The sequence below is a fragment of the Pinus tabuliformis genome, chromosome 9, assembly GCF_031772625.1.
Source record: "Pinus tabuliformis cultivar Carrire ecotype Pingquan chromosome 9, CPIR1, whole genome shotgun sequence".
In the NCBI taxonomy this organism is placed as follows: Eukaryota; Viridiplantae; Streptophyta; class Pinopsida; order Pinales; family Pinaceae; genus Pinus; species Pinus tabuliformis.
Window position 1 is genome coordinate 950783894 of NC_142307.1, and position 15504 is coordinate 950799397.

Sequence of the window (15504 nt, forward strand, 5' to 3'; positions counted from 1 at the left end):
TCTCCTTGGAGGTCTTCAATTCAGAGATGTAGGCCACCAAATGCTTGTCAATGGAATCCCTGATAATCTTCTTCGGTTTGACTTCAACTCTACTGTACTTGGTCTTCGCAGCAGCCAATGCATTTGAAGGAGGTTCAAGGATTTTACCCTACACATAGTCCATCACTTCTTTTTCTTCCAAGGTCAAATCAAGAGACATCTTCCATCCATGATAGTCAAATTTATCATGGAGCTTGTCTTCAACGAGGAAGTAGGATGAGGAACCCATTGAACCTTTTGTCCTTATCCAACTGTCTTTGGTGATTTCTCTTTCACTCTTGCTTGGGCTTTGTCTTCACCTTAGCTCTGATATCATGTTAATTTTAAGCAACAATGGTATGTTCTATGCTTTAGAACAATTTTACTTCAATTTCTTTATTAGCCCAGTATCAATATTCAGATTAGCAATCACATCAACATGATAGTAAAATGCAAATAGAACATAAACATAAATAGTAGAAGACAAGCCAAAGCAAGAGGACACAAGATGTGGCACTATCCAAGGACAAACCCCAATGTGGGGGAACCCTTGATCAAATCTTCTTTTAGTCTTCAATAGTTCAACAGATAGAGAGAGTACAATTTCAAATCTGATAATTTATAACAGCAGCAAAAGAGCCCTAACTAGAATAGTCAACACTGGTCAACAGGGCAGATTTGACCCTCAGCAAATCCGTCAACTTCAGCCTCCAAACAACAAGATAAAATGACCCTCAAAACAGTCAAATTCAGCCCAGTCAAAGTTTGGTCAAAAAGCCCACCTGCGGTCAGCCCTAACTGCTGTCAATGTTGGTCAACGATCAATGTTTAGCCTCGATTTTTGTGCCCAGAAAATGCAATCAAAGGAGGTCAATGCTTGGTCAAACTATCCAGAAATTCAATCTCCTGAAATTTCGGCCTTCTGAAATTTGCTCTCTTGAAATTTCGAACATGTGGAGAGAGAGAGGCCCAAAAATCCGTACCCAATCAATGAGGAGAGAGAGAGAGAAAAGTGTGAAAATGAGTGTGTCCATATGAGGCTAAGTCACCTTCTATTTATAAGCAATGTTGAGAATGAATGGACGTGACTATTGAGCTTCTTAGCCTACATAAGTTTGTTGGTTGACCTTGACAATTTGACCATAATCAAAATAAATTCATATCTTCATTTGTACATGTCAAAATCGGATGATCTTTAGATCGATCCTACACCTCTCTGAAAGAGGAATCCAAGAAAAATATTAGTTGTCATAAATAAGATGACCCATGTGGAGTTTGGCCCTAGTGGCCAATTTTAACATAATCCCACTTGTCAATAACTGTAGACCCTTTTGTTCTTCATAGAAAACCTGTCCTTCCTCCACGTAGAGTGTTTTTTTGGACAAATTGTCAGCTTGTTGATTCCGTTCTCTGAATATGTGCTAAAAAAAGAGATTATGAAAGTGACCCTTGAGAATATTAATTTTGTCCATCCAATGATGAAGGGTAAGCACTTGTAGCTAACGTCTCCCAAAAAGCCAATCAATCATATAGTTCGAACCCTCCAATACTTGAAGAGAGGCAATGTTCAAGTTGGCAACAAAATATAGAAGAGCCTATACAACTGTGATCTCAACTTTTGTGTTAGATCTTGTTCTTGTATTCAACCAGATCAGAAAGGGCCCTATTTTAAGGGAGAAAGATAAGGGTTCCCCCTCCACATATGCCACCCTGTGAGGCACCATCAAAGAAGCCTACATTACAAGAGAGTGGGCTAGGAGGATAACAAAAAGGGCATGCTTGGGTGTGCTTCAAGGGTCGAAAATAATCATTGAAAAAACCCAAAAACTAGGGCAGAATACCAAAGAGATTTATTGGACAACCTTCAAATATATACTTATTATGAAACTTTTCAAATGCCCCAAGAGATGAAAATGCGCAGAGATTTGTATTTTCCATTATTTTTCTCCCGCAAGAAGAGACAAACCTCAAGTGGAGACCGAGGTCCACTTTCTTGTATCTTGAGAGATCCAAGGACAACATTCCAGAGAGCCATAGAATAATCACATTGAAAAAATAAGCGATCAACCGATTTTGATTCCTTGGAGCAAAGGACAGACCTTGGGCCCAATATAACCTTTGTGCAACAAATTGTCACATGTGCGAATCCAGTGCCCCAATGCCAATCAAATAAAACATCTGAGTTTAGGGGAAATGGGCCAATGCCAGATATTCCTGCACCACCAATTCACCCTATGCTGAGGAGAACGGGATATGATTGCGTTATAGGCTTGTCTAGCAGTGTTCTGGCTGAAAGAGGAGTTCCAGCACCAAGCAATTGAATCATCCTCCGATGATAGAGTGAGACCATTATGCATTATATTAGTGACACTATTAAGGTGTCTAGGGCTATTAAGGTGTCACTAAAAGACTTTATTAAGGTGTATGATAAATAGAGTTTCACTAATTCAATTACATTATAGTTTGTTCATAAAATACTTTATTAAACCAAAGATTAGTGTTAACCATTATGAGTTTTCATAAATTTTTGTATATAAGCTCATCCTCTTTCATTTTTGCATATAAAAAATCATTTTTGCATATAAAAAATAAAGCTGACTAAGAAGTTTGATTTCATCCTCTTTTATCTTTACATAAAAAGAATAAAGCTATCTTAAAAATCTGATTTGTTTTGTTCCTTGTGAATTTTCCTGGTCATATTCAGTGCATGTGGTTAGGTTCTCATTTGAAAGGACCTCTATCCCCATCTCCTTCTCGCTCTCATTTATTTTGTTCTCCCTCTCCCTTTCATTTATTTTTTTCTGGGATTGTTAATTTGTTTTTCAAGTATTGGTTTGGTAAACGCGATTTCCTTCTTTTCTCCGGATGTTAATTGTGTGGGCAACTTCCTTTTTGAATAGATAAATATTTACAATGATTTTCATGAGACTTCCACAATAACTTAACACAGAAAATACTTTAATGATTCTGAACATAGAATCTGAATTTTAATAACATTCTTCAGAGTATTTAACCCTGGGAGGATCCCATTTAAGAACTCGGGTTGTTACGATAACTTGGAATGCATCTTGAATGAAATAACATTGTACTTTCAGGACTAAATTGGAACCTAACTTTGTGATTAAAAATATCATCCTAAACTTTAACTACCAAAAACCTCATTCCAAAAATTGGATTGCCAATACTCCAAGTACATGTGTAGAGTTTTGAATTCCCCCACAAAATGGCTGAACGCCAATAACAGGTATGATGATTTATCTAGTATAATGCTACAAATAAAAACTAATCTTCTTATAAATGCAATTCTCTCTGGTAATTATACTGCCCAAAGTTGTCATTCAAACGTCTAATGGGTATTAAAATCAGGAATAAGCTCAACATATAGGAAATGGAATTTCAATTGGGTAATAATTGGATCTAAATTGGGTAACATTTTCAAGGATAATTAGAGTTTTACTATAAGAAGTTTCCTATCTTACTGTACAAATTTCCTATTCTACACAGAATTTGAGACCATTTACCTATCCTAAACGGAGATTTACATTGATTGATTAGGAACTCTGAGCCAAGTTTAATGTCTTATTGCACCATTTTCCTGTTCTAAACAGGGTTTGAAACATTGACTGATTAAAAAGGTTTCACATTGATTGATTTGAAACTTTGAGCCAAGTTTAATATCTTATTGCACCATTTCCTCCTCTAAACAGGGTTTGAAACATGGACTGATTAGAAACTTTGAATTGTTGAATCTCTAAACTCCTGGACATTGAGGAAAGTTTGGTATACATTTAGTCAGCTCCTTATTGTCAAAATTAACTGGATGTTTATTTTCAAGAAGTTCAACCATATGGAGTAAATATCCCACATGGAAGGAATTTAAGTTAAATAGCAGTTCCATTTTTTTTCAAAAGTGAACGCATTTTCTTTATATATAGAAGAAAGGATAATTTGTTTTCCAAGCTCTCCACAACCACTTTAAAATCAAAGAAAATGAATCACCATATCAAAAATCTGTTTGCAGTTATACCTTATGATAATGTTTTCCTTAGTTCTTGATAGAAATCTGCTTACTCATTTCAATTCTTTTTTACATATAGCTATTAAGTCAATGCAATCAAAAGGACAAATGTCAAGGCAAGTTAATCAAGTGTATGGTGAATAAATCTTACCCATGCTTTGAACTAAGGGTTCAAGGGATTGCAATGCGAAGTGTCACATAACTTGACACAGTTTATATATAGAATATCCGTTATAACATCACAGAGGACCCGGGTACCAATAACGACAGAAGAATACAAAGAGCGAATAAATACATACATACAGGGTTATGGACGAAGATCTTCAGGTCAGCAAACCAGCTATTAGCCATTGGCTTCATTCAATAACTGGAGATAAGAAAGATTTTACACAAAGTTAAAAGGGACTGTGTATGAAATGTCATATAAAACTGATGAATTCAATAAATAAAATTGTCAAAAATAAGATAATGGGATCACAGTGGACGATGCCCCCTTCTTCTTGTTTGCTTAAGCTACATTGGATATGAAATCAATTTTATGTTGTGAGACAATTCAAAATTATGATTTCCAAACTCCATGATCCTCCTCTGCTTGCGCTATCAGAAATAGTACTAGTGCATCTAGCCGAAGATGAGTTTGAGACAAAGTCCCCACTGTGATTGATGTGATGAGCTGGGATCTGATACTTGTGTTCACTACTGTAAGGGGATCCAGTTCTACCGTTCGTCCTCCTGTAGCGGCTTTTGACATAATCCTCTGGAATGAAAACGTCTGTAGCGAAATCCATACTGTACTTTCCTGATACCAATCCCAAATAATGAGAAATTTATCCCAAATAATGTTAAATGAGTTCTAGAGCAAGATGAACAGAGATCAAATTTGAAGCCCAATAGAGAGGGAATCATGCCAAGAATGAAAAGGGCGATGGATGAAGGTGCCCACTTAGTTGGCTGGTTGGGGCTACTAATCTGCAATATGAAAAAGAGATCCGTGGGCTATCGGTGAGAGTAGAGAATGAAATTTTTGGGTGGGTGGGTGTCTAAAGGTGGTTTGCAGTCGGAGGTATTAATTAAACTGGGAGCGGATTGGGTGGGTGCGTGTATTCTTCTCACTGCTATAAAAGCGGGTTGGGGTTCGAGTTATTAATTAAACCGGGGGCGAATTTGTGTGAACGAACTTGGTGGTCAGTGGCCCACTGAAACCAAAACCACGACACGTTTCTCCCCGAATACAAATCCGGCGGCGTTTGTCAATACCAGTTTCCTTACCCCGCTTTCTTGGGAAATCTCCCCTACATGGGCTAAGTTTGCACCCATAAATGCCTCATTATTATTCACATGCCTTCAACTTCTTGTTTATGAGTTAGACTAGCCGTCTAAGTAACTATTTTTATTTTTGATATTTTTTTATGATATACATTTTTGGTCATAGGACAGATTTATTAAAACCATAAATTCAACCAAATCAGTATAATTTTAGGGAGTTGTTTTTAGTAAAAATTTTTGGAAGTTTTGTGGTAGATTTTTACGGTCTAATTTCTCTAAAATCCTGCAGGAACTTATTGAAATCACAAGTTTGATGGGTAACCCCTGCACAATGGAAGTGCTGTAAAGGTTTTCCACGGTGCTAAATTCATATATACAGTGAAAAAGCCAATCTAAATAACACAAATCAAAATTTCACCTTAATTTTTTCCCCCAGATTTTAGCACTGGAAAGTCCAAAAAGTCACTAAAAACTCTAGTATGAATCTACGTCCATTTATATATTCAAAAATATATTTTTAATAATAAGAAATCATAATATATTGAATTTATGTGTCCTTGGGGTGTAGAATAGAGGGTGATGGGTGCACTATTAAGGGACTTCTTAATGTGAAGGTCACTAATTCGAAACTCTGTGAGCACAAACCTAGCCATGTTAAGGGTTGGGTTGGTGTGGGAGTGATTTTCACAACTTACATGCCCGTGGGTCATAGTTTTTCCAACCAAAAATTAAGCATGCAATGATTTCACACTACTCACACAACTTAGCAAACAAAAAACCATGAAATCAAAATCTTGTCAAAAATTGTATATCCACCTTTCAAGGATATATATACTAGCAATTGTCCCAAAAGGTACAAAGAGAGGCCGATAGGATTATTAATTTGGAATTGTAAAATTTAGTAGCAAATATTGCAGAGGGAAATTCCATGATATTACAGAATGAAATCCCATCCTATTACAAGTAAAACTGAGAAATTTCATATACCACAATACAAGTAAAACTGAAACCAATCTTGTAGAGTGAAATCCCATCATTTTACAAAATGAAATCTCATTATATAGGATTTATTAGGGTCATTACAGAGAAAATTAACATAAGTGGAGAGCTGATTCAGAAAGTATGACATGGACTCTGTAGAGTGAATCCCCTAATCTTGTAGAGTGAATCCCATCATATTACAGAATGAAATAGAAGTCTAAAGGATTTATCAGAGACATTACAAAGAACGCTATCACAGTCGAGAGCTGCTTCACAAGGCAGGACATGGATTCTGCTTATTCACCACAGAAACTCTTGTTGTTGAAGATGAGAAGCAGCACAAAAGTAAGTCATTCCACAACTACTACAAACTTACAACAATATTAACATCCTGCAAATATTCTCATCTATGAGGAGCTTTGGGGGCCTATAGATTACAAGAGAATAGCAGAAATTCTTCACTAAACATGTTAGTAGCGTACTGATCATCTTGGCGGTTGGAGACAGAACTGGTGTTGAAGCTCTCTTTCCTCACAAACCCAGCAGGGGCTTTCTTGTCATAATTCTGAGTACAAAATTTGACTGTCATTTTCTGCATCTTTCTATTTATATACATTGTTTGAAATTTCTCCTGCACCAGAGGTTCCAATCTCCAAAGCTGTCCAAAAACAGTAGCTGCCACAAGAGATCCCCATGTTAGGAGTTAGTATCTTGAAATTAAGTGAAAATTTATGTCTTAAGATTAAGTAAAAAATTGTGTCTTAAGACTTGCATAAAATCCTGTGTGATTCCAGAACATAATTAAAAATGTTATACCTGAGAGGTTTGTAATAGCATTAGATATTGCCAGGGCTGTACATACTCCTTTACCACCACCTGACATGTCTTCACCCAGCAACAACTTTGAAAATCTTTCTTTCATCATTTCAACTTCTGCAAACATAAAGCAGTAGACACATTAAGGCAAACAAGTTTACTTGCCTGAAATTAGACATACCATCAGGCCAAACAATATCCAGTTACTCATTTGTAACCAAAAATTCAGTGCCTCTGGTTGGTATAGAAAATGGTCAAAATAAAGGGACAACAGTTCATGGTTAAGCGGTCAAAGCAACCAGACAGCTAAAATTCCACACAAGGCATATCAATACTATCCAAATACACCTCAAAGTGACAAACTTGAAAACCTATTGTGCATTTAGCTTAATTTTCACTGAGACTAAATATAAAATCTGCAGATAACTGCGAATCCTTCTCTGGGAGACGAAAGAGCTGCCCAGATAACGAATCCTCGTTTTCACGAAAAAGCTTTACTGGTACTGAACAAAATCCTTCAACAAGATAATATGCCCAATTTTATTTTACAGGTGTTTCAGAATACTTGAAAAATGCACGAGTTTTCTCCCAGCCTTTGATTTGATTTACTAGGGATGTGTTACTTTGCTTTTGGTCTCGGTGTTTACAATCATGACAGAAATCTTGTTGAATTGAAATGCAGCTAATTCCAAGCCTGTAACAATGGAATCAGAGTTGTCCCAGATCGCAGATGCTCGTGACTTTAGGTATGGTATTTTGGTTGAATTTAATTGAATTTAACTTTAGCTGAAATTTGATAATGGTGGAACATACGGATTGAGTTTACTATGCATTTGAAACATAATCTGTTCCCCTGCTTGTGCGAAGTTATTCTGGGATAGTTTATAATGAGTTGAACATAATTTAGAACTTATTCTTCATTTGCTCCCAAACATAATACCATGAGCATGTATTCGAGTAATAAAAAAATAGACGCAGTTTTCTTCAGGGCAAAATCTTTCTCTCCCCTATCTTTCTGCTATGTGCTTTTATCAAATAACCATAATACAGATAACCAATGCTGACAGAAATAAGGTTATAAAAAATCGTGTTTTTAAATGATCTGCAATGTAACATTCTCCAATAGTAATTTGTTACCATTTGTCCAGAATTTCGACTATTAAGAAAGCCCGTCTCATCTAGATATTCAAATACGAGAACCCACTTCTGTGATGGGTTGCTTCTCTTGAAATTATTGAAGACAGAATAATGTTGTTTGAAAATGTATTGGAATTTTGATTTCAACAATCGTTGTTCATATCAGTAAGCAGCTTTTTTAATGAACTAAGTAGGCAACTGAATGTTTGCGAAGCAGGGTATTTGTGGGAACATGGAATGTGGGAGGTAAAGCACCCTGCAATGCCCTGAATTTGGATGAATGGTTGCATACTTCACCTCCAGCAGACGTCTACATTTTGGGGTATTAACAAACTCCCCTCATTACATCCAATCCAGCAAGATGAACAAAGCCCTGAAAATGTTTTATACATTTTCATTTTGTGTTTTTATGAATAAGAGGATATCAGTTAAAACTCTTTTAGTTTCAGAATGAAATTGTGTGTTGATAGTTTTTATTAAGATTTCCACAGTTGTGTCAAAAGTCTAACAATATGCTGTCTGTATGTGGATTTTCCCAGGTTTCAAGAAATTGTGCCTTTAAATGCAGGAAACATTTTAGGGTCAGAGAACAATGGTCCTGCTGCCAAATGTCTGACCCTTATTCACCAAACACTGAACAATTCAGGCACAAGCAAGAATAGAAATCAATGCAGGTGCTTATCACATTGTAGGGAAAAGTCTGCAGAAATTCCAGAAGCCGTTTATTGTTTGGACTCAGATTGTGAATGCTCCAAAGAGCGTAAAAGTTCATATTTTTCGAGCAGAAAGTCTTTTCTGGACTTGAACATCTTTTCTAAGCCACACTATGAAGTTACAAATGACCCAAAAAAGCTAGAACAGAAATGTAGCTTTGTTGACCATCTCTTCCCAGGAAGATCATTTCATAGAGTAGATTCCAGTTCCTCTTTTATGTTAGTTTCATCAGAGGACGAGTATGCTTTGAGTGAAGGATGGTCTCCCTCTATTGTTTTCCACTCTCCAATGTTAAGTAGTCCATTGTCAGATAACTCCGACTCAAATCGGATGAATAACAAGTTTAATTCAAGCAAGGAGAAGTACTATTTGGCAGCTAGCAAGCAGATGGTTGGCATTTTTCTCTGTATTTGGGTACGTAGCGATTTGAAACAACATGTACGAAATTTGAAAGTTTCTTGCGTTGGATGTGGGTTGATGGGTTACCTTGGCAACAAGGTGAGAAAAAATATTCCCTCCACTGTGAGTGGCTGGAAGAGCTCAGAGGGGGATTCTGTGGTGAGACCTTCCAGGCAGGTTAAAAACTACATGCATGCTTACAAGTAAAGCAGGGAAACAGATAAGTAACAATTCTGTGTTTATTAAGTATCAGTAGGAGAAACATTCGCTACTTTATTTTATGAAATGAATAGGTTGACATGCTAATGAATGAATAGTATTACTCTGTCAATAATAAATTTTAAGCATACTGTCATCCTTTACAATCTCAATACAATCAGTTAGTTACAAATATCATTGCATCAAAGAAAAGAAAATAAGGTAATGGAATTTATTTCCATCTACTGAAATGAAATGCACGAGTTATTCCAAGTCTTAAGCAAAAGAACAATTTCTGTAGAAACACAGTTAATTCAAATTATCTTCTAACTACCATCTATTGCAATGAAGATTTAATAGCCTACTGAAATATTTCTACCTATAACTGTATTCGGTCAATCCATGAACATTAATAGGCATTTCTTCAACCATCATTAATCAAAAAGAAAACATACGAGAATGTCAAGTTGTGGATTTCGCATTCAACAGACAATATTTAACAGTATCCACTTCAGAGTATTTGCAAATTTCTAATCGGAATTGTACAATACGCTAAAAATAACCCATTACAGTAAAGATCGACAACCTTGATTTATCACAATGGAAACAGAGATAAGAACCAATCCTTTTTAAACAAAATTACCCAACAGTACATGTGTTAAATGAATGCTTAGGTCGCCAACCCCATATTGGGAAAACCCTAACGGCAAGCCGTTCAGAAAAGAGAAGAAACAGAGTAATCATATTTGAAATGCACAAATTACTGCGAAGTTATTCAAACCCTCAGATAAAGCTACACACATAAATCCCATAATGTCAAAATATCAGTATAAGTATCCGGCTCTACATTGGGCGCATCCGTCCCCCATATTTCCGTTCTACAATAACCCTAAGATCTATATATCCACTGAACAGCCGTAACATTTCGGCCGGCGAGCCACCTTAACACATTGATGTAAAGAAAAATCTAACAATCCTCTATCTAAAACGAAGATTCACACCAAGAACTCGCCAGACAACCGAAGAGGAACCATCCTGTAATCGAAGGCGGTAACCATTGTGAGAACGCAGTTTCGCTCCAAGGAACGTCCTCTGAGTATGTATATGCATAAACCCCGCAACAAAGCGTACCTACAGACAGTTTAACGTATTAAAGTAAGCCTGAGAGTAATCGAAAGGGTATTAAGAGAGAAATGTAAATGCTGAAGAGCGAGCTTATCTGAAGTTGGAGTTGTCGAGCAGCAAGCGGCAAGTTGCACCTGAAATTGACATTTTATTATATCAAGTTCTCAAAAAAATCAAAAGGAACCCTGTATGAAACTGCGTGGGCCTGCTTACGTTACCTCTGGTTTGTAGAACGAGCCCTCGACGCATTTCTCCAGATTCAAGAACCCGCTATTAACAGTTCCACCTGTGCAGGAGCCGAATAGAGGGTTTCAGAGAATAAACATAAGTGCGAAATGAAGGAAGAGATAACAGTTAGGCGAGATGGAGGTCGAAGGCATGTCTATACCTGTAGGCCTATTGAAGGCATTTCCGCCATTCCACCATCCGGTCACCTTATGTTGCAGAGCCGTAGCTCACCCACCTCGGAACAACGAAATGAACCTTACTTCGCCGAGAATTGCATTAACTTACCCGTCTACAATCCAAATCGTTGAGACCGTGGATCTTCTCGGATCCAACGGTTGAGTGGTTGCCAGATGCAAGGGTTCGATATCATTTCGAACAGCCGGTCATGAATACCTCCGCCCCTTCTTTGCCAGGGGTCAGCGTCAGAAGGAGTAGGACGACGAAAGGTCCCTTTAAAAGGAAGGCCTATCAGCCTAATTATACATCATTTTAGATTACTAACTTTTAAAAAAAATATTGAAAATTATATTTTATTTCATTTAAACAAAAATATGAGTACTTTTCATTATTTTAACAAGGTAAACACATTTAGCAAATTTTAACAAGGTAAACACATTTAGTAAAAAAAAAATATGAAGTGAATGGTTAAATTGAGTGATAGAATGTGAAGCTCTAACTGTGCAATAATAGTTATAGCTTAGTAGTGCTATGCTACTCCAATTGTCTAATTATAGAACCATCCTAGATCCATCTTAACTTTTGATCTATCAAGCGTGAGAGGGATCAAATCTCTCAAGGCGCAAATATCTTTTCCGAGTGTAAAACTTGAAGAAAGGTTTGCACCTCGAGAAAGTTGATGTATGTTAGACTTTGATAGATTCAGAGTTAAGATGGATTTAAGCTTGTTTAATTATTAATTTTATTTTTTATTTTTATATATTTCACTAAGTCAAAATGTTTTAATTAATAATTTTTTTTTTCATTTTTATGTAATTTGACCACGTCAAAATGTTTCGATAACATAATATAATTGGACATCACAACAACTCTTACACACTGGCATGGAAAGTGTCTCTTGGCCCAAAAATGTAATAAAATTAAATTAAAAAAAAAAAAAAATTATTTATAAAATATTTTGATTATGAAATGAGAGATGGATTTTGGGCATGTGGTATTGATGAGCCATGGTATTGGCCCATAGTATGGTATAGTTAATAATATCCATGGTAAAATGGGATGAGTATGCATGATTAAAAGTCTTGTTAATTGTAAGTATTATTTTGATTGTGAAATGATGGATGGTTTTTTGGCATGTGGTATTGATGAGCCATCATATTGGCCTATAGTATTGTATGGTTAATAATATCCATAGTAAAGTGGTGGTGAATATCCATGGTTAAAAATCTTGTTATATTGTAAATATTAAGTTTTTTTTTGTGTTTATTAATGAAATTTAAATATGGTTACAAAATTATTATTTTAATTTATATGGTGAAATGGATCTTAATTTATAGCTACTATTTATATCTTATATATTTTTATGTGATAGAGGTGTAGATATATTTCAAAAGTAATTATAATATTTTTTCTTTTGAATTTAATAAAAAAATGTTATAAAATTAAATTCAAATAAAATATTTATAAAATATTTTGAGTGTGAAATGAGACATGGTTTTTGAGGGCATAGCATTTTTCACAGAAATAATTTTGGAATTAATAAATGGATTCAACACCAAAATCCGACAATACAATTTCAATACTTTTGTAGTTTAAAATAATTTTTGAATTAATAAATGGATTCAACACCCTGGAAAACCTAAAGCACTTGAATTATGTAGATTAAACAATTTAAACTCAAGTTTTTAAAAATCTCCACCATTAAAATTAATCAGAAAAATGGTCGTGAAAAAACTCATTTAGTCTATAAGTTAAACTAGGTCGTTTTTGGGCATGTTGTATTAATGAGTCATGGTATTGTAACAAAGCCTATTTACAAGTTAATAATTGCAGATTAAACAATTTAAACTCAAGATTTTTTAAATCTCTACCAGGTTTTGATCAAAATTACGAAAAATGATCGTGAAAAATGGTATTGGCCCATGGTATTGTAAAAAAGCCTATTTACAAGTTAATAATATCTATACAAAAATGAAAGTGAATATCTATGGTTAAACATATTGTTATATTGTAAGTTTATATGCTTATTTATTAAATTTAAATATGATTACATAATCATTATAAAGTAAAATAGATCTAACTTATTGTTGTTACTTATATATTTTAATGTAATATGTATATTATGATTTTTTTAATCTAAACATTTATGTAATTTTATTAATAAAAACAAAATTATAATCTTAAATTTGAATTTTATTATTGTTGTTACTTTTAACTTTTGAAAGACACTACAACATCTACTTTGAGCCCTATATTAATTTTAACTAACATGTAAATGTTTACCAACATATTAATTATTAATAAAAACAAACTTATAACCTTAAATTTGAATTTTATTATTGTTTTGAAGAACACTACAACATCTGCTTTGAGCTTTATATTAATTTTAACTTACATGTAAATGTTTACCAACATATTAATATAAATTAATCTTAAGTCAAGATGTAAACATATTTACAAACTTTCTTATATTACATCTACACATTACATTTATACTAGGTTGTAAAGCACTTACAAACTTTCTTACATTACATCTACACATTATCCCTATACTAAATTGTTACCCTTATACTAAATTATAAAGCACCTCTAAACATGAAAACCACAAAACAAACATATACCCTGTTATAACTTTGAATTATCCTAGTTAAAAAATTATATCTTTGAGTTATCCCAATTAAAAACAACTGCTAACTAACTAATATATCACTTTAAGACAACCATCTATTACACCATGCTAAAATTTTGGCTTCAATTTTTATTTTTTACCACAAACAATTATCAATTATCATATCTACCGTCATTTGGTTTTAAAATAAAAACCAAGTTATTTAAGAATCAATTATTATATATACGTCATTTGATTTTAAAATAAAAACCAAGTTATTTAAACCCATCATCTAATCCACAAAATTTCATAGGAAGCAAAATTTTGTCTTGTACCTTTACTTTATTGGCTAGTTCATTAGACAATAGTGAGGATATTTTCATGATTACAAAATTTTGTCTTGTACCTTTACTTTATTGGCTAGTTCATTAGACAATAGTGAGGATATTTTCATGATTATTTGCATTCTTGTAGCTTTCCAAGAGTCCGAACAACTTGTTAATTTTCTCCATCCCTGTAGTACCGCCATGACCAAATCTCATGATATCTACTACAAATACAATTTAATATTTTTTAAGTCTTGTTTTATTTTGGAATTATTAATTAGCACACTTAAATCCTCAACCACTAAAGGAATAGAAAATGTCATAAAGTCAAACTTTGCGTAAGACCCTAAGACCCCGTGACGTAACAACAAATTTGGATGGAAAACCATTTATCAATATTGTAACTAGAAGTAGTTTAAGACATCCCATGATCTAATTGGTTGTTTGTAGGTTCACACCCAACTAAAGCAACAATAATGTAAGGTATAACCAATTCAACTAATCATGGCCCTTCACTAAATAAATTTTCAAAATAGCCATTGGTATTTTTTGTGTATTGATTGTATGCATTCCTTTTTGTGTTATCCTGATGGTATAAAGGACTTGGTGATTGAAGAAAAACCCAAATTGTTCATTTGATATAATCCATGACAAAATACTTTTAAATATATTGGCAATGAATTTTTATACGAGTTTGTGAACTAGTTTGCATAAAGAAATAGGCGTAGAACCTTTAAAAGTGCCAAAATCCTTTGCTTGTAATTGCTATAAATGTAGTGTTTATGAACCCTAGGACTTTCCCAAATTGTCTAGAATCCTCAACAACTCTTAACATATTGTTCTCCAATAAATCATAAAAACCAAGATAAAATTCAATTGCTAAACTATTAGGACCTAAGCTTTTCATTGTAACACCCTCCTCCCACATTTACCAAAGCTAACCGGTCCACCGGTGTAAAAATGTGATAAAGAGTTACTATGATATGATTCAAACTCCTAGATCACCTTAAGGAAGTGGAATCAACAAACCAAAGCCAAACTAACCTTCCTTAGAAGCTACAAGACCCCAGGGCCTAACCAACCATTCCAGGTACCAAATCCCTGAGCTAACTTGCTTTTTGACTAAACTAGACCCCCAGTGACACCCATGAAAAGCCCTCCATGCAATTGAGACCCTCCAATCACTCCCACAACAAGGTATCCATGCGACTATGGCCTTTTTCAAGTAGTTTTGTGCCAACGACCCCGAATTCTGAGCCACTTTTTTAGGGCTAGGACTCAGGTCTCTACCCAAAACTTCATGAAAATTTTAGAAATGATAAATAACACTAAGACAAGGCTACTAACACAAAAAATTGAACACAGCTAACCTGTCCCCTAACAGCCATGACATGCATTCTACAAAACACTTCATGAACATGTAATTTACAGGTCATAACAATTGATCTGAACATAGAGACCTCATGCTTACCCAAGATTTGTCTCGAAGGTTT

At 34.6% G+C, this 15504-nt stretch overlaps 1 protein-coding gene and 3 long non-coding RNA genes across 4 annotated transcripts; 1 reads left to right on the forward strand and 3 right to left on the reverse strand.

Moving 5' to 3' along the window:
- Window positions 1-4455: 4455 nt before the first annotated feature.
- On the reverse strand, window positions 4456-5106 carry LOC149151884 (uncharacterized). Its single transcript, XR_016262937.1, has 2 exons — window positions 4980-5106; window positions 4456-4835 (listed from the first exon to the last, which is right to left on the reverse strand). It is a non-coding gene; the product is annotated as an uncharacterized LOC149151884 (long non-coding RNA).
- A 1583-nt stretch (window positions 5107-6689) lies between these two features.
- LOC149151885 (uncharacterized) lies at window positions 6690-7231 on the reverse strand. The gene is made up of 2 exons (XM_089440443.1): window positions 7100-7231; window positions 6690-6958 (listed from the first exon to the last, which is right to left on the reverse strand). Exons 1-2 carry the CDS (start codon window positions 7224-7226, stop codon window positions 6711-6713), a joined length of 375 nt encoding a protein of 124 aa, XP_089296569.1. The 5' UTR covers window positions 7227-7231; the 3' UTR covers window positions 6690-6710.
- Window positions 7232-7462: 231 nt separating this feature from the next.
- Window positions 7463-8569, forward strand: LOC149151886 (uncharacterized). The gene is made up of 3 exons (XR_016262803.1): window positions 7463-7599; window positions 7782-7845; window positions 8454-8569. It is a non-coding gene; the product is annotated as an uncharacterized LOC149151886 (long non-coding RNA).
- A 1287-nt stretch (window positions 8570-9856) lies between these two features.
- Window positions 9857-11146, reverse strand: LOC149151887 (uncharacterized). Its single transcript, XR_016263676.1, has 3 exons — window positions 11061-11146; window positions 10891-10958; window positions 9857-10806 (listed from the first exon to the last, which is right to left on the reverse strand). It is a non-coding gene; the product is annotated as an uncharacterized LOC149151887 (long non-coding RNA).
- Between the last annotated feature and the right edge of the window lie 4358 nt (window positions 11147-15504).